This window comes from Melospiza melodia, chromosome 1, assembly GCF_035770615.1.
Source record: "Melospiza melodia melodia isolate bMelMel2 chromosome 1, bMelMel2.pri, whole genome shotgun sequence".
NCBI lineage: Eukaryota > Metazoa > Chordata > Aves > Passeriformes > Passerellidae > Melospiza > Melospiza melodia.
Window position 1 is genome coordinate 50859901 of NC_086194.1, and position 21987 is coordinate 50881887.

Sequence of the window (21987 nt, forward strand, 5' to 3'; positions counted from 1 at the left end):
TTCTTGTTAGAGCTGTAGACTGCCACTTTTATATGATGAGATTTGTTGTCTTCAGTAGAAGGTGATAACAACCTGGGACTGCAGGCATGCAAGGATTTAATTGGCAGCCCTAGACACAAAGGGCTACCTGCAGCTTGCTTATATAGTAGAAGCAGCAGATAGTAATTATAATTGGAGCTCCAATCAGGTTTCATATATGTGACAGAATTTACAATCAGCAGAGAGAACCATTCTCCCCTCAGACCATATGAGTCAGGCAGGCCTTTTGCTAAATAACATATTTTTCTTCTGTCTCCCACTTTCAGAAACACTACATTTGGTAATATCTGGTTTTATTTCTCCTGTTAGGCATTTATGACTCATTAAATCAGATTTCAAAAGTTATTAATGTTCACAATCACCTAGATAAGTAGATTTCCCTGAAAAGTGAGTCAGTTGTCAGAATATCACCAGAATCAATGGCATTAAGGCAGCTTTTCGCCTAAGGTTGTTTACAATATTAATAGGTGCTCATTTACATACTTAAAACATTGAAATGTGACTTAAAACTTGTCTCATGCTTAGAAATGTGGGAGAAAAAAGGGAGGTCACCAAGGTGATCATAGGGATTGACCACCTCTTGTGGGAGGAAAGACTGAGAGCACTGGATTTTTCAGCCTAGAAATAGGAGGTTTACAGGTGAACTAATTTTGGCTTTATAATACCTGAAGGGAGGCTACAAGGAATATGAAAAGGGGTCCTTTACAAGAAAGGGGAGAAAGGGCTTCAAACTGAAAGAGAGGAGGTTTAGAACAGATATTAGGAAGAATTTCCTTACTGTGAGGGTGGTGAGACACTATAACAGGTTGCCCAGAAAAGTTGTTGATGCCCTGTCCCTAGAAGTGCTTAAGGCCAGGTTGGATGGGGCTCTCAGCAATCTGATATATTGGAACATGCCACTGCCCAAGACAGAGGGTTGGAACTACATTGACCTTTCCTTCCAATCCAAGCCATTCTGTGACTCTATGATCCTATGATTTTAAAGAGAAATGTCACAGATTTTGCTATGGAAAATCCACTGAGGAGCATCAGTAAGTAACTCCCCAAAAAAAGGAAAGCCTCTGAAAACAGTATGGTTTATTGATGACACCAGGAATTTACCTTTTCTTGTTTCTATTATTTTTACCTGTGTAGGTTCGTTGAATTGCGGCTGGGGACAATACACACGTGCATAAACCTAGCCAGGATACCACTGAGAAACAGTTAAAGTTGGCAGAAGTGTCATTCCAGCATTAATTAGCATTCTCCACTACTTAGAAATATGATTATTTTCACACAACAGAAAAACATATTGCTGTCATCTTATTGCAAAGCTCCCATACCTTCTCGATGGCTTCTCACGGACATCTCCTTACAGCACTGACTTCTTCTTCCTCACAGCACAGCCAACAAAGTCCAACTCTCTTTTCCACCAGCTAACCCACTCTTTTATAGCACTCATTCTCACTGGACACAGTTGTGGCCTGATAAGGGCAGGTCTGTCCTAATCTTTGATAATTGGCCCAACTGCAACTCCTCAGGGGCGAGATTGCCTTTTGCACTATCTTTATTTTCTTACATTCTATCCCCCCACAGCATATGTGTTTATTTTTCACATCACAATTCAAGACACACATACAGACATACTTGTGATTCCTAATGCCATGAACAGACTGCACTGTTTTAAGTGTTCTAAAACCATAGAGCTCTAATCACTACTGACTAGTGATTAGTACTGCTTAACATTCCTACCAAATTTCACTGCTTCTTGAAATGCCTGCCTTTCCCCTTCTACCAGTATTTTTTCACTTACTGGTACCAAAAACCTTGTTGCTTGACCTAATAAAGCTAGTAAAGGAGGGCCAGATAGAATACAGCTATAATTTTCACTGTTGAGTGTGCCTCCAATACCTTTCCTCTGGGTCTTCGACAGAAATTTCCTTCTCCAAAAGTGTTTCCTTTAGAAGAAGTGTGGATAATTTTTACAAGTATTTTCCATTCTGTTTGGAGTAAAGATCTGTATTAGATAGGGAATTTACCCTATTTTTATTTTAATTTTCTGGAAGATATTTAGAGACTGGAACTATTTGCTTCAGACTAAGACTCAGGGAACAGTATAATGACTATAGTTAGTGAAAAAGGAAATAAATAATATATTCACAGAGTTAGAGACAATAGAGCTCCATAAAGTCAATTTAGTCATTCCCCTGTCCATGCAGGTTTACTTTCTATGGTATACATTCTTTCTCATTCTTTGTCCCTTCTTAGTTTTAAATGACAGTAAGAGTAAAGAAAATGTATTGAAAATTTTGATGTTCTCTTTTCTGCTGCACACAAACATTTGCTTTAGTGCTTCGAAGAAAATGAAGTAAAAGAGAATGAGTAAAAGTTCCTCTGCTTCATTTTCTGAGAAACTTCTAGATATATATTCTGCAGCTAAAATCTTCAGCTTAACAAGAGATTTATGTTGTAACAAGGAGAGCACTTTTCAAGACTTCATCCATTTATATTTCAGTGGATAGACATTTCTCATATTTAATAGACTTTTACTCAAAAGCTGAAGTTATTCCAGGAAGACTCATGCCCCCATACCTACATTCCTAAACTGCCATTACCATGCATTTCATCTTTTATTTGCTTACACATTGTACCAGCTTTCTGCCTGCACCTGTTTTTCTTCAGGACATCAATCTATCTCCAGTATTTCTGCTTGTACTGTTGTATAAAATCTGTTGGTGGATTGGCATATTGACATCACTGACATTACTGAAAAATTAATCACAGAAAGTCACTATTATTTTACTTGGTCTCATTTTTCTAACCTTCAAATTATCTGAATGAAATAGACAAAAATTTAAAATGATGAAAAAAGCATAAATCTCAAAGAGTTAATGGGAAATGATGATCGACTCCATTTCCGTCAGTTGTATAAAGGGAATGTGAACTCAGTTGTGATTCCTCATTCATAGTACAAGTGAGATGATGAAATAATAAAGAATTTCAATCATGTACTAAATACCAGAGAGAGGTTTATAATTGCCTGCCTAATTTTTTATTTTACTTTTATCTAATTTTTTATTTTACTTTTATCTTGCTACAAGCACTTCCTTTCTTTGCTCATGTTTATAAATTTTGCATATGTGCATCCTTTGCTCGTGTATTGTCTTATAAACGTTCCAGATTTAACAATCCAAGGTATGAGGGCTGTTAAAATATACGACCTATTCCAAGTTTTTTATTTCCATTTCATGTGTTTACCATTATTTTGTAGGTCTGACTTGGGAGAATACCTGAAGATGAATGTTGAAGACACACAAAAATCACATTATACCCTGAATTACTTGGAATTTCCTCTGTGTTCTCCTAATGGACTTGTATTTGAGTTTACAGTAGCGTTATGATCATAAGAAGAAAGATTTCAAAACACACTCAAGACTCTTTCCACAAGAAATACAAATTTGAGCATCCTGTCTTGTGGTCATACATGCAAAAGAAAAGCCAAACAACCACAAACAACAAATGGGCAGCCAAACTGAAGCCCTGACATACAAAAAAATCTGTATAAAAGATCGGCAAAAATACAAATTCAACCAAATATTGTTTCTTATTTATATGCGAGAACTTTCAGACTTGCAGGAATGAAGTCAGCTGGAACTTTTTTATTTTTTAGGTAACAGATAACATGAATTGTCATTAGCTGAATCTCATTTATTTGTTGTGACACCTAAAAACTCAACTTTGGTTTTGCTGAACAAATTTGAATTTGAGCTAGAGAAACATGTCCCCCCCACCCAAAAAAGAAAAAAAACCCAACAAAGTGACCCCTTCCTATCTGTTAATTATTGTAATTATGATACTGCAAATGCCAGTGACACTACCTAGGAACTGTGGCCGTGACTGTAATGGCTGTTAATGAAAAAGATCCACACAGTTATAACAAAGGGTAACAATGAAAAATTTAGACACACCACACAAAGATCTTTAAGAAGAGAACGTTCACAGAAGAGTCCAGGAAATGTGAAACATAGGAAGGCAATTTGTCTCCTAAAATTCCGTCTTCCTTCTATCACCTCTGATTTTATGGACTTCTAGACCAACACAACTTTTCAAAACAAGTTGTACTCCAGGAACAGGACTTCATGTGTTTTGCAGAGAAGGGGAGGATTTTCTATACACCTTGGACTGGTGTCCCATAGGAAACTTACTGCATATTCCCTTCATAGCTTGTCAGAAAAAGCAGCACAGAGTGGATTGACTGATGCTCACAGCATACCTTTGATCTCAAAGAAAATTTAGCCCTCATACTAAAAACTCTCCCATCCTTGAGCCAGTGAAAAGAAGAGGAAAAGTAGACATAATTAAAAAGAAATGCCATAGAAACAAGTTAAAATCATGTCTCTAATCAAATATTTCCTATGGACATCAGGAAGCTATTAGGTGAAAGCTTAGGATGCTTCACAAAAGCCCTTTATCTCCAACTGTGCAAATGAGGTTAATGGACTCATTTTCACTCTGTGATTCACTTCCTCTGTTCTATTTCTTTGTTTTAGGCAGATAATTGGAAACAACAAAGAAACATCATTCTCTAGAGCTTAGTAAGGAAGGAAAGTTCACTTCTTTCCAAAAACACAAATTCAAAAGAAGAAATAGAAGGAAAATAAAACCAGTGGGCAGAAAATAAATTATACAGAAGGATAATAGGCAATTAGGACCCACCCTCCCACAATCTACACAATCTACAGAAATGCCTCATCTTACACAGCTTCCCCTTACTCTTTAGGCTTGAATAAAACATCACTACTGTCCTTTGGGAGGATTGCAGTATTCCTGGGAGATGGCACTGGAGAGGCACAAAGCAAGGGGAAAAAAAGATTTTAGCAGTACTGAACATAATATTCTCTGACAGAGAAATTAATAATACTCTTATAATTTTCTTACTAGTAAATGTACTAAGTACTTTTCTAGTTTTTCAAAACTAGAAAAGTTAGTTCTACAAGCAGAAGTCACAAAATACTCTGATTTCCACATCTCCTTTACTCAAATGTCACTGCATGTGTTGTAAAATTTTGGCTGTGGTGGTCATTGACAAGCATTTTTGAGAAAATATTGTACTGCAGTGCTGAAATGCAACTTCTAAATCTTTTCTTCAGCAAAGACAATAGCATTGCCTATAGTATACATTTGTTGTATTGACACCAGGAAACAGGAAAATAAAGAGGCTCACATATTTTGGAAACAGAGAAAGGGAAAGTTTGGAGAACAAAACCCTTGCAAACATATAGTAGCTCCTTCAAAGATGAAGTAAGCCATCAAAGAGTATTCAGAGCATGCTAGAAATGCTGTACAACCTCTCCAAACACAAATTCAATGGACTGAGTTTTCTCAGTATTTTGAAAGGTCAAGAAATATAGCAGTGGGATTGCATGAATATCATAACAATGCTATCTTTAGATCTCATAATTTATATTTTGCATATGTTATATATGTTTGTATTTCATAACACAAAGGTTTAACAGTGTAAGTATCTGTAATTATAATATTAAATTCTTTAGCAAAGAAATATAGATTCAATTTCACAATGAAAACATCACCAAAGAAATGATAATTATTTCTGCTAGCCATCTAACATTGTGCAGATGGCTATTGCCCTTGGAATTCAAGAACCTATCACTTACCAAACAACCATGTGTATTTGCAGCATAAAAGTGCTTGATGCTTTCTTATCCTTACTTATTCTGAAGGAAATTAATGAAAATATCTTTGATTAACACCTGGCCCAAATTTTTGTGGTTCCCCATTATTCTCCTTCTCTACATCCTCTTGCAAATGTTATTTGTTTAAAGCCATGACTTGGAGTGCTTCTAAAGACAAGTGAGGAGGCACATGTACATTTGGAGGGAACAGAACAAAAATACCTTTGCCTTATGAGATGCAGGTCATGAATATAAACATTAGGTTTATAACATGCATCCAAAAGACTCTAAGTTGCAGTCTTTAATATATTATTTATATAGACATAAATAAATAACATACATTTATATAGAAATATTCATGCGGGAACATAATATTATAAATGGGTTCTATAAGTTAAGCTTCCTCAGATTCACAGCTTCTGAGTTTATGTGAGTGAGGAAAGTGTTGAAAATGCAGATTTTGAAATAAACTTGAGTTTATTGAAGGTTAGGACACCACTGTTCTTTTGACATAACTTTAGAAGACCTTTCAGAGGACAAAAGATACCAAGGAAAAACAAACACCCCATAGTTTGTGTAACAGGACCATGTATTTGCATGAACAGATGTGGGAATGAGACTTCAGGGATTTCATGATTGACTTCCATATCCCACTGGAACAATATCTGCATGCACGCTTGTTTTTTATGGAAGAATGGTGGAATTATAAAGTACAGGTCAGCAACGACAAATCAAGCAAATTTCATAGTCAACTGAAATGACAACAAATCAACCTGACTTTTGACCAAGAAAGGGTACAAAAGCTACCTGGAGACTCTTGTCAATCTGTCCCTCAAAGACAGAGAAACAGAGGTAAAAGACATTTCAGAAGAAATCAGTCAATCTCTTCAGAAATGTAATAGTGGTCTGGTGATTTTAGCTATGAAAATTAACAGAATTTAACACGATGTATTTTGTGCAGCATTTCTTCTCATTGTCTCCTATGTGTGCTTAACAGCTTCATTTAATTAGAATGTCACAGACTGTTCTGACAAATTGAACATACTATGTTTTGACAACAAAATAATTTTCACACTTTAGCACGTGGAAACTGGCTATACTAGAACTCTTACTTGAGGCAATAGGCTAAAAATACAGCATTAGCTGAATTATGGATATTGGAAAATAGGCATGTTACAGCAACAGGAAGTTTAACCCTTGTGACAGACCTTTAATTTGATAACAATGAAATACAAACAACCTTGAAATTACTGTTTTCCCTTTCTATTTAAAGTACTTCATGTAACACTAAATTTTCCATTCCTTGGGTAATATTATGACTATTTATAGTATCACATTTATATTTTATTTTTATTAGACGTGTACCTTGTAAGTTTTAAAGAAATCAATTCTTAACACTGATAAATTCTGCTTTTAAAATTTATGCTCTTTGTCTGAAGAATTTGTGTTCCATGAATTTTGAAATGTGTGGCACACTCCAAAAGTGCAACCTGCTGTTTTTTTTTGATCAAAAATATTTTTAACACAAAAAGACACTTTTTAATATAGAAATTTAAAGTTTTAAAAATCCAAGAGTTCTGATGGCCTTTTTTGATTTTCATAACGCTAACATAAAAGACCAAGCACAATAAATACCAAAGGCACAATAAATATCAAAGGCACTTCTTTTTTAATGTATGGACTGTCAACAAACAAAAATACTGAACAGTCTAAGGCTTCAACCTATGAGAGCTTCTCAACTATCCACAATCATGATAGAGCTTAAAAGCCAGCAAAAAAATCAGGGCCTGTTTGGAACAATTGATTTCTTCTTTTTCTCTTCAGGATTTCAAACTTAAAAATTTCATTTCTCCACTTTGTGTCTTTTGTTTAAATTATCGAGTCCCCTTTCTCTGAAATATTCAGAGATTTAAGAAATCATTCCAAGTTAGATTGAAAGACAAATTAAATTTAGTATTGTACACCTATGGGCTTTTACCCCATAATAAGATACACATAAATGAATTACATCCTGAACTCCATTTCACCTGTTATATACATTAAAAGACAACAGCACTTTGGGCATGCATTTGATATTTTTTTACCTCCAAAGAAATATTTTTCTCCCGTCTTGACTTGTAGAGGGCTGTTGGTTCGAACAGCTGAAGCTTCATCGCCATCAATGGTGAGGACAGCAAAGTTTTCCTTAGCCAGGAACCGAACTTCATGCCACTGCCCATCATTGAGACCAGAGCCTATGAAGAACAAAAAAACATTGAGCCTATGAAGAAGAAAAAAACATTGCAACATTTTACTTACTCCAATATTAACTATCTCTAAGTGTTTTGGGTGTCTCTTTCATAGGCTCATTATATAAGGTTTCATAAAGGTTACTGCAGAAATGAAATAATTTTAGTAGGATAATGAGGTATTGTTATTAAAGTGACAATTACAAAGAAATCCACATTATAACATAAATACAAGTCTTGGAACTACTGAAGTGTCCAGGCTCACAGGCATAACAGTATCTAACTACAGATGTTATCACTGACCTTTCCTACCAAAAGGCCATATTCTGCATTTTACTAATAAAGAATATGTCTTAATTGTTTCCATGATTAAGCTCAGAAGGAAAATATATCGATTCGTCCATTTAACTATAGTGAGTAAGAGTGCCAAAGGGCACATTATGCTCATGTTAGGCAGATATTGTTATAGATATTTCCAAGAAAAGAGAAAGTAAAAATAGGAGGGGGAAAGGCTCACGTAGGTGATGAATTCACAGCTAATTGGGATGTAGGGCTCAGAGAAGAGGAAGACATTATCACAGAGGAATTTCAAAACCAGCACATGTCTGAAAACCCCACAATCTTACGGGAGCACTGTCCTCCAAATACAGGCAGCAGTGAAGCAGATAGAATTGTTCATTCACTCAGATCTTTTAAAACCCACAGAATTTATATATTTCTCATGTTGTCTCAAGCAGCTGGCAGAAAGCCAGTTTGCTTGGCACATTAAGAACTGACAAAGGGTGCTGGTTTGTTCTACTCATTTAACTACTAACCTGCAGACAGGTTATGCTGGGTCAGCAAGTGAGTAGCAAATGCTGGAGTAAAAGCAAACTGCAAGGTTTGGCACCTCTGACAAGCAATATTTTCTCCACCTAGATGAAGTCACCTTAGCAAAATGTCATTTGCCAAAATAAAGCACAATGCAATGTAATAAGCTGTTTCTAAAATTAAGTGGAAAACAAAATGTCAGCAGAAGTATAATGCAACATAACTTCTCAAAATATCCAAAAGAATGTTACCTTCTTCAAACAAACAACAGTCACAGCAAAGAGATATACCTAAACACTGGATGAATATTTTTTCCCTTAGTGTTTTCGCATCTTTGTTTAAAATATGTAAGCAAGTTGTGAAATAAAATAGGGGGCTCTTCTCATAATATTCTCAGAAAATTTATTAGTATGAATAAAAGTGGCAGAAGCCTCTTAAAAATGTATAGTAAGAAATGTTACTACTGAAGCTTGTAAGCTTATTCAATCTAAAGTAAGAACAGAAGAAAGACCTAATATACCAAATATGAGGGGATTTTTCCTTGTTTGTAAGCTCTTTCCCTATTTTCATTACTGCTGAAAAAGAAGAAACTGAAAAACATATAACATAGATAAAATTATTCTTTACTGATAATAAACGAAGGAAGAAAAATACACAATTATTTATGGACTTCAAAACCAAATTTGTTACAGCATGTGCTACTACAACTGAAGCTTATCAGAACATACTTAAAAGCCAATTTTCCAGCCTGAGATGACCTAATATTAAAAAAAAATCTATTTTATATTTTTATCAAGGTATTCAGTATTACCTTGAACTGAATAACAACGACTAGGGACTGCTGGAGAAAATTTAAGAGTTGGCTATTAAAACATGGGGCACAAAAGCAGTGGCAAGAGCTGCTCTTAACAAACGGAGGTACATCTAAAGCATGGAAAGGTATCTAGATCTATTTTAATTGTCAACAAATTAAATTAATTTTCACAAGCTGAGTCTGTTTTGCTTGCGACTGTAATTGGTACATGATCTCCCTGTCTTTATCTCACTCCATGAACTTCTCAGTCCTATTTTCTCCCCTTGCCCTGTTGAGGAGTGGGAGTGCGAGTACCCACCATGACAACTGATGGAGCTAGAGACAAATGACCGCGCTATGAAGTTGGAAATTCACTGTATTTCATATAATAAGGCTAAGCTCACCATCCTCACCTCTTGAGGATACTCCTTCATAAAAGAATGAACTGAACGTACTAATGAGAAAAGTTTTTAAATATGGCATGAGATGCCAAATACTTCAGTTATTTTAATCCGTACTTTTGTATTTTGTGTTTGTACTGTGCAGTCCCCATGTGCAGTGAAGGGAATACCCCCCAAGCTCACCAGCAGCACGCTGAGAAACTGAACACTCCAATGACTCAAGGCAAAAAGCAGGTGGAGGGAAGGTGGATGAGCAGAGCAGGTGGTTCTCCTGAGCAAATCAGGAAATGAGAGCATGAGGAGAGCTGCAGGTTAAGAGAAAAAGTGATTTCATGCATTCTCTCTGTGTGCACAGCATTTAGCAAGATTTAGCAAGGGGACACACTGCTGTCTGTAAGCTGCTTGCCAGAGGCACGTTTGGAGGAGCACTGTTGTTTTGATGTATTAAAAATATCTGCCCCTACAAGTTAGCATCATTCCTGTCAGTCCCTGAAAGATGACACTGTTTCTGCTTTATGAACTCTTCAGTGTATTGATACAAAATAATCATTAATTAAGGCTGTTTACTTAGCTAAAGGTATTACCCATCCTCATGGAGCTTTGCAGTATGACAGTAATATTCCCAACTGTTCTGGCTCAAAGTTGTCTCAAAAATTCTTGTACAATTTTATGTTTGCTTAGAAAACTTACTGGTACATTTCTTTCCTGCAGAGTTTACTGATGAGTGCTAAGGAGGATTGCTCATTACTACTCAGCAAATACTATTTTCTTTACAGAATTTTGCTCCCCAGTCAAACACTAAAAGCATCTTTTATCTCTGCCACTGTTTTTATCTGATTTTTTATTTATGTGTATTAGCAGCAGTAGTGTTAACCCTCCTTTATAAATGGCACAATGATTTGTGTCAGGAACTTAAATTATTATTGGGATAGATGAAGTATTTTATATATATATAATAGGGGATACATTTGCATAGCTGCATGACCTGTGTCTATTGTAATATTTTATTACAAGACTCATGTATATAAGGATTATTTTTTCTTGCTGAGATCCTTCTGTAAACTGAGACTCATTCATAAGAGTAGATCATGTCTCCTTACAATAAAAGAATTTTTAGCTGGAAAGTTTAGGATGACCTACATCCCAAATGCACAATGATGGCTTCTCATTGCAGTTTAATTTCCTCATCTGAGCTGATATATATATTTATTTGCATTCCTTTTCTTCTTAGTCTTTTTTTAGTATGCAAGTTGAGAGAAAAAAAAAAAAAGAAATGCATATTGCTGTCACCACAAATTCCCTACTCAGTTCTGGAAAAGATGGTTTCATATGCAGATTAAATATCTTAATGAAATGCATTCTCTCTATGTAGGTTTTCTATTTAAATGACATTATTTAAAAAGTAGGACTCTTGAGTTAGGCACTTTGATTGAACAAGAAGAAACAGATGTTTTGCTTATTACAGACATGGAGGAAGAACTAGATTAACGAATACTAAAAAAGTACAAGGGTTTAATACATAATGGAGAATTCAGAAAGATAACATCTGGTTGAGTTTTGCCTCAGGGAAAACTATAGCAGCAAAAGTCTCAAACTCTTCTATGGATAACCTTGTGTGATCAAATCTTCCTTTCAAAGGTACTGACCCATGCAGTGACTACCAATGAGTGCTAGCTTATACAATCTACTGATGCACCTGGACAAAATTCTTCTGCAGTTAACACCAGAACATCTGCCACATCAGAACAGAATATTGTATTAATTTTGATGTAGGACTGTAACTCAAAATTCAGTTTAAATGTAAAGAAGGAAACAAGGAAAGAATATTATGTTTATCTCCATGAAGCACTGGAGCAATGCAAGGCTATGCAGCTTCACATGGGTTGTTAGTTCCCACTGCTGTAGTAAATACTCTGTATTGTAATTTCTTGCATATTCTACTAGGAGATGAAGCCCTCAATACTCAATCTGAAGGCAGAGGGAAAGGTTTATTATTGTTTTCACTTTAGCCAGACAGAACCACATTTCAGCATGCTCATAATTGTTATTCCTGGCCAATCCCTCACCAACTCAGTATATCTTTGCATTAGTATTTCTGACTATAAGAATAAAAGCCAACAATGTTTGGTTTGAAACATTCGGCTGTGTTCAAATATACAGCAGTATATGCCATGAATATTCAATCAGAAAAAGATAAAATATAATCACCAGATGTAATTACATGATCTGTGCTTTTTTTGTATTTATTTAATTGTAATTTTAAATTGGAAAAGCAAAATCACAGCTCCTCCAAAAATAATATTTTAGATAGTTTCTTCAATAAGCTATCTAAGTATATAATTTGTTTGAGGACTTTTGATTCAGAAAATATGTTTTTATTTTAACTTTTATCCATTTTTTGGCTATCCTGATGAGCAGTAATACAAGCTAGTGTAAAATGCAGTCCTTGAAGGTATTTTGACGATAGAAAACCTTGTTCTCCCAACAGAAACAAAACAGTCTTTTTAAATTTTGTCCTCATGTTTAAGCTCACCTTCTTTTTTAAGGTGAGTAGTTGGAAAAATGTTCCAATTTTGCCTGTTGCTGATATCTAATTTAGACTGGTTTTGCTCTGAAAGTTAAACATAACATAACATTCTCCAGAGGAGAAAAAATGAGAATACAGCTTCATATGCATCTCTAACCTTCTATGTACAGGACACATTTTTGAAAGAGCAGGTAATTTTCTTGTTTCCACAGTTAATGCTGTTGTGCAGGAAACAGAAAATACAATAAATACATAAATCTACAATGCTGCAGAGTCTTTATAATATTCAAACATATCCTTATAAAAGGCTTGGCAACTAGTGATTTTAATGTAATGAAACATAAATTTGGTAAATAGTGGTCAAATTCATAAAGATTTCTTTTTGTTCTCTTATTGAAAATTAATAAAAACAGATAAAATAATGTTTACACTTGAATGACATTTACAAATTCTAAGTTTAGATGCTTGTACAATCTTGTGCTACTTCTGAAAAAATTTTAGCTTTTCAAACACAGCATTTTTCTCTCCTCTCTCTTCTCTTCTTCACGCTTTCTTTATTCTCATTAAAAAAATAAAATTAAATTGTTAAATTTTGCCTTAGACATGAAAATACATACACTTGGAAAATAGAATATTGATATTTGTTTCAGCTTGCAGAAAGAATGCTGTTAGAGATCAAACACAACTTTTGCCACTGTCCTCTTTCTCTATTCCAGTCAATATCACATCAGAAAATGCTGGTTCTCAAAACACAATCTGGGCCCTGGAATTGCATAAGACACTTGCTAAAGGGCAATCACCTTCATGAAGGGCTCCTGGATTAATCTTTACTAAGAAACAGGCAATGGTCACTCATTATCTGTTACTGACCATTACTAATCAAAATGGTCATTATTTAGCATAACTTTAATGTTAACTTAAGATATTGCTTAGTTTTTAGCTAACTGTTCTGAACTCCCCAAAACTATTTGCAGATCAGCATCTAGCTGTATCTGCCTTTTAGCTGGCAACACTATAATTACCTTACAACATCGTCCCCCATACCCAGACAATCATCATCATTGAGACCTGAAGACATTTACCGACATCTAAAAGCACCTAGAATGAAAACAAAACAACTTTCTTTACTTAAAACTAGGAACATATTAATGCAAAATATGATCTATTATTAGGAGTCGAGCAATGTCAATAATTGCAATTAACTCTGCTTTATCCTACACATACAATTTACAGAAGAAACTTCACAATTTTTTTCTGGAAAATTGTTTTCTTTTTTCCCTTGTGAATTATAAGAAGAAAACCACCTTAGAAACATCATTATACTTATAAATCTTTAACTTCATTTTATAATTTTAATAATCATCTACTAGATACCATACTGCACTGAATCATTATTTTTATATGATAAGCATCTTAATATTTTGATAAATGAGCTAACCAGTACTTTCCATCTTATGAAACTCTAAGATACTTGTTTGTGGCTATTATTCTGTCATACTTTGTTTAACTTTATTTGAGAAGGCCATTCTGAATTTGAAACCCTTTTGTATCATTACAATTTATATTTATTGTACATTTATTATCTGAAGGCCTAAATTTGAAAAGAATAGAGCAACTAAACATCAGTATTTTGTTTTATCTTTGGACTAATCAAGTCGAGATGCCTACAAAATCATGACAAAGTTCTTATTTTTGGCACATACTTGCTGGCTAAACAATGTAAAAAAATAAAATAAGTAGATATTCCAGACAAGGGAGGAAATTGAATCTGTAACTTTTAATTTCACAGTACTGAAGTATTCAGGGAAGATTCAGAAACATAGACTAGTGGTATTTCCGGAGATTTTTCCCCTACTTAAACACTTTCACTTTGGTGTAAGCAGCATACTTAAATTGCAAACAGAACAGAATTCAGTGCAGAGGCTTTTGTTGGTAAGAAAAAAGCAGGTACAGAAAAAGCAGAAAAAACTCAATTGAACTAAAAGGAAATTGACATTGCCTGACCAACAGCTAAAATCAAATGTAACATTGTTTTGATATTTTAAATGCTTGAGACAAGCTTACCAGCCTGGGTTCTGAATCAACAAGAATATTTAAAAACCATTTTTTAGTAGGAGATAACTCAAGGGTATAAAAGCTGTGCACATCTTAAAATACTCTGGCAAAGTGAAGCCTAAATATGTCTCAGATATCCAAACAGTTTTTTCAATGCATGTTTTGTGGTCATCAATGCATGACTGAGAGTTTGAAGTATATGATGGGAGAAGAGGTGACTGAGCTTTATCACTTAACTTGTGGTACACAAAACCAGCTTTTATGTTGCTCATTTGACAATACTTTCAAATCAGCACCTGCAACACTTTCATTTATGCTCCTGCTTAGAAGATACAGAAAGCTCTAGGCTCCAGAGTTTTTGAAAGGAAGTTTGCATAGCAGCCCTCTTTTGTAACTTAGTACTATTATACAAAAATTCTGTTTACAGTTTTATCTTCATTGTACATAGTTCCCTCCCAGCAAATAGGAGAAACATTGCAATTTTTTCTTCTAAATTAAATATAGCGCTTTTTACAAGGATTTGCTCATACCTCTGCCTCTATTCCAGAGGCATAAACTGTAGAAAATCAAACCCACTGCTCCTACCAGAAAAAACAAATAAATGTTGGCATTATCTAGCAAATACCAACAGCAAATTTATTAGTGTTTCTTCATGATCTCCTTTCAATTCAACTCAATCTACATTAAACAATTTTTTATTTAAAGCCTTTTTTTTTCTTAACCCGGAATACTCCACTGCTAGAACCAAACACATGAAAACTGATTTTCTTTGAATGACTTTCCGTAGAGTGGCTGAAATCCTGTTAGTGACACATTGAGGCTGGACTTAACCTTGCTGCAGACCAGTTTTGCAGCCAAAAACAAATGCAGAGAACTCTGCACAGCAGAAGACAGTTTTGTGCATGAACCAGGATCCTACAGAGGTGGAGGTAAAGGTTTACATGCAAACTGAATTGTGGTTTTAGTTTGTTGCTGAAGTGTGTGCATAGAGCAAATCTTGCACTTGTCCCGTCATAGTGGACTTTTTTTGTATTAGTTTAAGTCTCCCTGCCTGAGGGCTGTATTTGCTTCAGATGAAACTAAGGCCAGACTCACAAACCCCCACTCATGTGCAAATGACTTTGCATGGACTTTGAGGTCTCAGCATGAACTGTTCTGCTCTGTTGCTCACTCCCATTGTGCTGCACTGCTTGCTACTGAAGACAGAGCCAGGTCTAAAATGTTGAAAGCATTTGCTTTGGACATTGGGATCTTGATTCAAAAAGAAAACAGCCTGTTCCCTTCTATCAGGACCCCTAAGGAAAAAGTGATAAAACCCTGCCTTAGCACTCTGAAAGGGAGAAGTCCAAGATGCTCCTTGCTCCAAGAAGAAAATATTTTCTCCATAATTTGTGTGCATTTGCTGTCACAGATCCCTGTTTCTGTTAAGTAGGTGCATCTTCAAAACCAGAAAGGTGGCAGAGAAAAAAAAAACAATAAAGTTCTTAGCTGTTATAGTGGATAATGAAATGATTGGCTTTTGCAATTAAGGGATGAATATTGTGTGAATTGTAAGAGAAGCTTTATTGATGTATAGTTACGTTATTGTAGTTCAGATGTCCTCTGTTCTCCCCATAGTTCCCTTTTTCCCCCCTGCATTGTTGCCATCAGACAGCTGGGGTGCCCAGGACAGGCAGAGAGAAGGCTGCACAGGTGTCCCTTGTGTCCCTTGCCTGGGGCAGCTGGAATGGAAAAGCTTGGTGCTGAGGGGGTGCAGCATGGCAACACCTGATCTCCAATCAAGTCACAAGAAAGCAGTCTCCATGATAAATGGCAAAGAAGAGCTGACTGACAGACTCTGGGAGGGGCCAGGGCTGGCTGATGCAACCCCAGGGGTATAAAAGTCTGAGCATCCATCTTGGAGATGAACCAGCCATGTGGTATCACACGGGCAGTTCCCAGCGCTGCAGCTTTTTCCTTATGTAGTCCTTTGTTGTATTTCTGTTAAGGTTTAATAAATCTTTTTAATTTTTCAAAGTGAGCACTTGTTTCTCACATTAGCGCACAACAATAAAGTCTTAAAATAATGATAATTTCAAATGATCCACTTTCTTAACTAAAGTTATTTTTTAATAGAATAATAGAATCACTAAAACTTGTAAAGACCTCCAAGATCATTGAGTTCAGCCTTTGACTGAGCAGCATCATGGCAATTAAACCACAGCACTAAGTACCATTTCCAGTTGTTCCTTGAATGCTTCCAGAGATGATGGCGCCACCATCTCCCTGGGCAGCCTGTTTCAATGTTTAAACACAGTTTCAGTGGAAACATTCTTCCTGGTATACAGTCTGAACCTGCCCTGGCACAGCTTGAGGCTATATCCTCTTGTCCTGTCTGTACAGGACAATGTTGTTATTATACATTCTGCAATCTTGGTTAACAGCACAGTAGCAGGTAATCATAAAATATATTCAGTCTCAAAGGCAGACACAACAAAAGTATTTGTATCTTAGGGAGTGCTTTCCCAAGAAAACCATAAAACATAACTTAAAATGCTAGCATTTTATGACTGCTTTACATTTTACTTAATATTGCCTTTCACAGACTGCTGTTGGAAATGCAAGCTAGATCTCAGTGCCAAGATAGCCTGTACTCTGACTCTGTCCATTACTCTGTCCTAGGCTTTAAGAGTGTATTTCCTGTGTTCATGTAGGATAAAGTATCTATTAAAAGCAGCCTTTCAGCATAAAAGAAGTTCTAAGAAGTGAAGAAACTCGAAAATGCCTCCAGCTCCTCTGCTTCCCTGCCAGTATGACATGGCAGCATTCCTTCTCACATGCACTTTTCACGAGGGGTTGTGGAAGAGGAATACATTGTTTAAATTACAACCGCACACCTTTGAAAAGGTATCAGACCATCTATTCTTCAAATAAACAGTGCCCTATTTTGCTGCTCCTAAACACAGCATTAGATGAACTGTGAATGTCAGTGGAGTTGCCCTAGACTCCTGGAAAATGAGGAATGACTTCCCACCCAGTAAGGGAGAAAAGGCAGTTCTTTCAAACACAGCCACACAGCAGTGGATCTTTCGGCACAGCAGCAAGAACAGAGCTAAGCAGTTACAGTGCGGGGTCCTAGAGGAGCTGCCTTTGAAATGCAGAATGAATCCATTGGCTGTAAGAGAGGAGGGCCAGGAACAGAGCAGCCCTGTCAATATAATTCATAGGACACTGGGAGAGCTGACATGGGAAATACACTGATGCATACCCATATGCACATGATACAATATCTGCTACTCAGGATCAGAGGGATTGAGAGATCGGAAGCTGTGATGTTATCATTACAACTCTAAAATCATATGTCTCAGAAATAATAAGTGTAAAAGAGCCACACAAATACCTCTTTGTCCTTTTGGTACAGGGAGTTCAGCTGGGGTTAATGTCACTGATGAGGAAATCACAATGGTGAGCTAATTAGAAATGCCTCTGCTGAAGTCCTCAACTTCCAGGTATCTGTACCAGATGAGAATTTAGGCCAACACACAGAAAACCCCAAGTTTTCATGAAGCTGGATTAGATGAGCTGCAGTATCCTTCACACCTACCAGCCTGTGATAATCAAAATCCTTGTAATGGAGAGGCATTCACTTTTCCTGGTCACCATTACTACTAAATTTCATGATAAAAAAATTGCTTCCAACTCAGGTTACGTATACTGTACCCACTCATAATTACTGAATCTGTTCTGACAGTGAGGGAATCAACCTAAATTAATAACTCCTGAGCATCAAGTAAATTAGAACAAACTTCTGCCCCGAAATGCAGCTCCACTCCTGCATCTGCATCAATCTTTGTGCGAATAGAAGGACCAGCAGTTTGTAAAGTAGGTAAGCTTTTACAGATTTTTTATAGAATTTATTTCTTTAAAATTTCTAAAGAAGGCACTCAAGCCAAAGACACCAACTCAAGTATGAAGGTTGTGCATAGATTACAATTTTGTTTTTTGTTTCTTTTTCCTTCAGGCATTCTGTTAAGGGGAAAAATGATTGATTCTAACAGTTCAACAGTTTTCTTACAGTACTAACACACTACAAAAGATTTTAATCTCTTTGCTGACCACACAATTGTAATAACCACTTTATTACTGCTTTTTACTTCACCAGTATTTGTTTAATTTGTTTAATTTTGTTTAATTTGTTTATATTTGTTTAATTTTGTCTTAGTTCTAGTAGGCAAAGGAAGAAATAAATTTTACCAGAAATTTTGTCTTCTCTGAAAAGATTAGGAAATTAATAGTTTAGTCTGTCTGTGATACTTAGGAATAAGGTGACACTTCATGAATCATATTTAATTATGGTGTCTTTTCCAATTTTTATTTTCTGTCCTCTACCCTGTTAATAATTCCATTAGTTTTTAAATAAGAAGTGAGACCACAATGGAAAATAGAGAGGTTAAAAACTAGTAGATTTTTTTTCCTTTTCTGCAGTTTTATTAAAAATTCCTAATGCAAATATAGGGCTTTTTTGGGGTCAGAAAATTTCATCTCCCTCCTTACCGTAAAGTTTCTTTTCAATAAGAACTTGATCTGCACTGCTATTATAATTTTTCATTGCAGGTTTTCTGCTGCATTTTATGCATTAGGTGGTCTGTCATATGCATAATTAGTAATTACAGGACCCACAGGCAATAAATCATGCAAACATATTATCTTTGCATCATACTTGGGTTAGCAACATTCTGATGCACAGTAGAGGCTGTCACCAGCATTTTATGAAGATAGATGATTGAACTACGCAACTCATAAGCTGAATTGTGATGAATCACTCAGTTCACTCTCGCTAAAGGCCCTGTGACAGTGTCAGCTGAACACTGCTGAGCACCCTGTTCTGCCTGTGACAGCAGCAGCTGCTGACACCTGCACCCCTGCTGGTGGCCTGGGCTCTGCTTAGGGACTGATGGGGCCAAGCCACCTCAGAGAGCCTATTCTCATTCAGAGGATCCATAATTTCAGTGAGCTATTTGACATCTGCTGATAAACACCCTCCTCTCACCAAAAAAAAAAAAAAAAATTAAAAATTACTTTTAGTGTTTTATTCTAAACACTAATTTTATAGAGCACACTAGTTTTACAGAACATGCCCGCATTACAGAAAAGTTACCAAAACTAGTTGCTCTGCTGTAATTCCTCAAAGGCCAGCATGTCAAGAAATGCCTCTGTGAATGGATGCTACTTTTTAAAATTAGCACTCTACAGAACTATCATTTATTGTTCTAGCGAGAAACGAGGAAAACAAAACCCAAAAACCTAAGTTATGATCTAAAATAAAACTATTTTTAATATAATTACTACAAGGGATTTGATATAAAAATTAGTAAATAAAAAGCTAAGTAATTTGAATATGAAATTAATTCTATTGAGGACTTACTGTGTTTTCCCAAATTCCCTAAAATATCCCTTTGAAAGAGACAGTTTGAGATACACTTATTTTCTGACCTACTAAAAATGTGAACATGATGATTTTATTCCTTATATTCTACTTGTTCACCACTGATACAAAGCGACTTCAACAATAAAATACACTATAAAATAACAACTTTGCATCTGTCCTAAAAATTCACAGTAAATAAATAAGTAAATAAACATATTTACCATAGTAAATCTGTTGTTTCATGCATGATTGCCTTCATATCACAGAGACCATCTGGAAATGGATTTTTAAACAAAACCTTTCTGAAAATTTGATGGTGTAACGAATGTTGTTTTGGTTTGATGAAAAAAACATAATAAAGCCCCATCTCAGATTCCAAAGCATGTAAATGGAAATCAAATACCTTTACTGACAGGAATACTGTTAGAAGTAAAAAACTTGAAATAATACTTTTAGTGAAATAATTTCTCTCTACATTGCTTTTTTAAGTTGTTCAGTGCATGATAATTTACCAGCTGTTTAGGAAAACTTAACATGCTACTTTGTTTAGGATTGGATTAAACAACAAAGAAAATAAGGGTAGCTTGGTAAACCTTGTTCTGAATCTGCCAACTTCTTTTTAAACTTTATGACCTGTCCAACTGGTAATTAAATGCTGATTTATTACAGAAGGCTGGCAATTATTGTAGCTCATTTGCTAAGGACTTATGATCTACTTTGCAGTATAGAAAATCAGGAACCAACCAAAGTCCTCATTGTTTAATTTCATTCTCTCAAGACATGGTAATGGGGAAACCATTTCAGCTTCACATACTAATGTCAGGCTTACAGTCTGGATCATGCTCAGTCACTCTTCATGTGGTTTATATCTTTGCAACGTTACATTTGTTCTTATTGTTACTGTGCCCTAGAAATCACCAGTTCATTCAGTGCTTCAGAAAAGCACGTCTAAGCCAGAAGGAGGAACTTTCTCCAGGTTTCCATAGAAATATCATGCTTTGGGAGAAGTTGCTCCTGCTGAATTAATGAGGTTGGTTATGATAAAGCTACTCAGGTCTAGCATTGAGAAAGTGCAATGAACCTTGCATTTTGATGGAAAATCTGGATGTTGACTCAAATGAAAAGTAAAAAGAATTTAATCTGGATAACAGTTTGAATTCTGATGCTCTTCTTTTTCTGACTGCAGTCATATGGAACATGCACATGTACTCCTGGTACTGCTAACAGCAAATTAAACATCTTTAGTCATTACACTTCTAAGAATCTGCAATTCCTTAATGTGAATGTGGGAGATAATCTCCTGTCAGGAGATTTGAAGATCTTGATTCAGCTTCAAACACTTCCCCATTTCCAGAGTTTTGGGTTTTTTGAAACTAAATGAAAAAGTAGGCTTCTGAGTTAAAAACAGAGGATCCATGCTAACAGCAGGAAGGATGGTTTGTTTGTCAATAATTCTTGGCCCGTTTTTGCCAATTTTCAATGGGTTGAGTATGACATAGCAATGTTGGGGGAATTCTGGATTTTATTTCTCCTATGGTTTTGCATTTATATACTTGTCATCTAAGCACAGCTATTCCAGCAGAAAATGAGTACTTGGAGTTACATGTAAAACCATACAAAATTTACTTTTATAAAACACGGTGGACAAGGCCGATTCATTATAATGTGCTACAGTTTGTTTCTAAACATTTATGACAGTTGTGACTATAATTCAAATACTGGATAGCTCTGGTACCTCTATGGGAAGGTAAAGGCAGGGGAATAGAAAGGACCTAAAATATAAACATGTTCTACAGGCCCAGTGCTTTTAAGCAAGCTTCTTAGCATCTTCCAAAAATGATCATATAAGTAAATTTCAGAATTATAAAGCAAAAATACAGGGAAGTCTGTCCTCTGGAAATATTTGATCTGTATAATCTTGAAACGACAGAATTATAGATATTACTAATGAGTCAAAATGAGAATACCTTAAAAAAACATTTCTTTTCCACTTTAAATATCATACTATTGGACATGACTATAAAACACCTAAGAAATTATGGCAGTAAGTGCAGA

General features: G+C 35.6%; 1 protein-coding gene across 1 annotated transcript in view; it reads right to left on the reverse strand.

Moving 5' to 3' along the window:
• CNTNAP2 (contactin associated protein 2) overlaps window positions 1-21987 on the reverse strand; it is a 1021890-nt gene that overhangs the window by 449899 nt on the left and 550004 nt on the right. The window contains exon 9 of the mRNA XM_063157997.1: window positions 7796-7945. Coding sequence (XP_063014067.1) covers window positions 7796-7945 — 150 coding nt within the window. The remainder of the gene's footprint in view (window positions 1-7795; window positions 7946-21987) is intronic.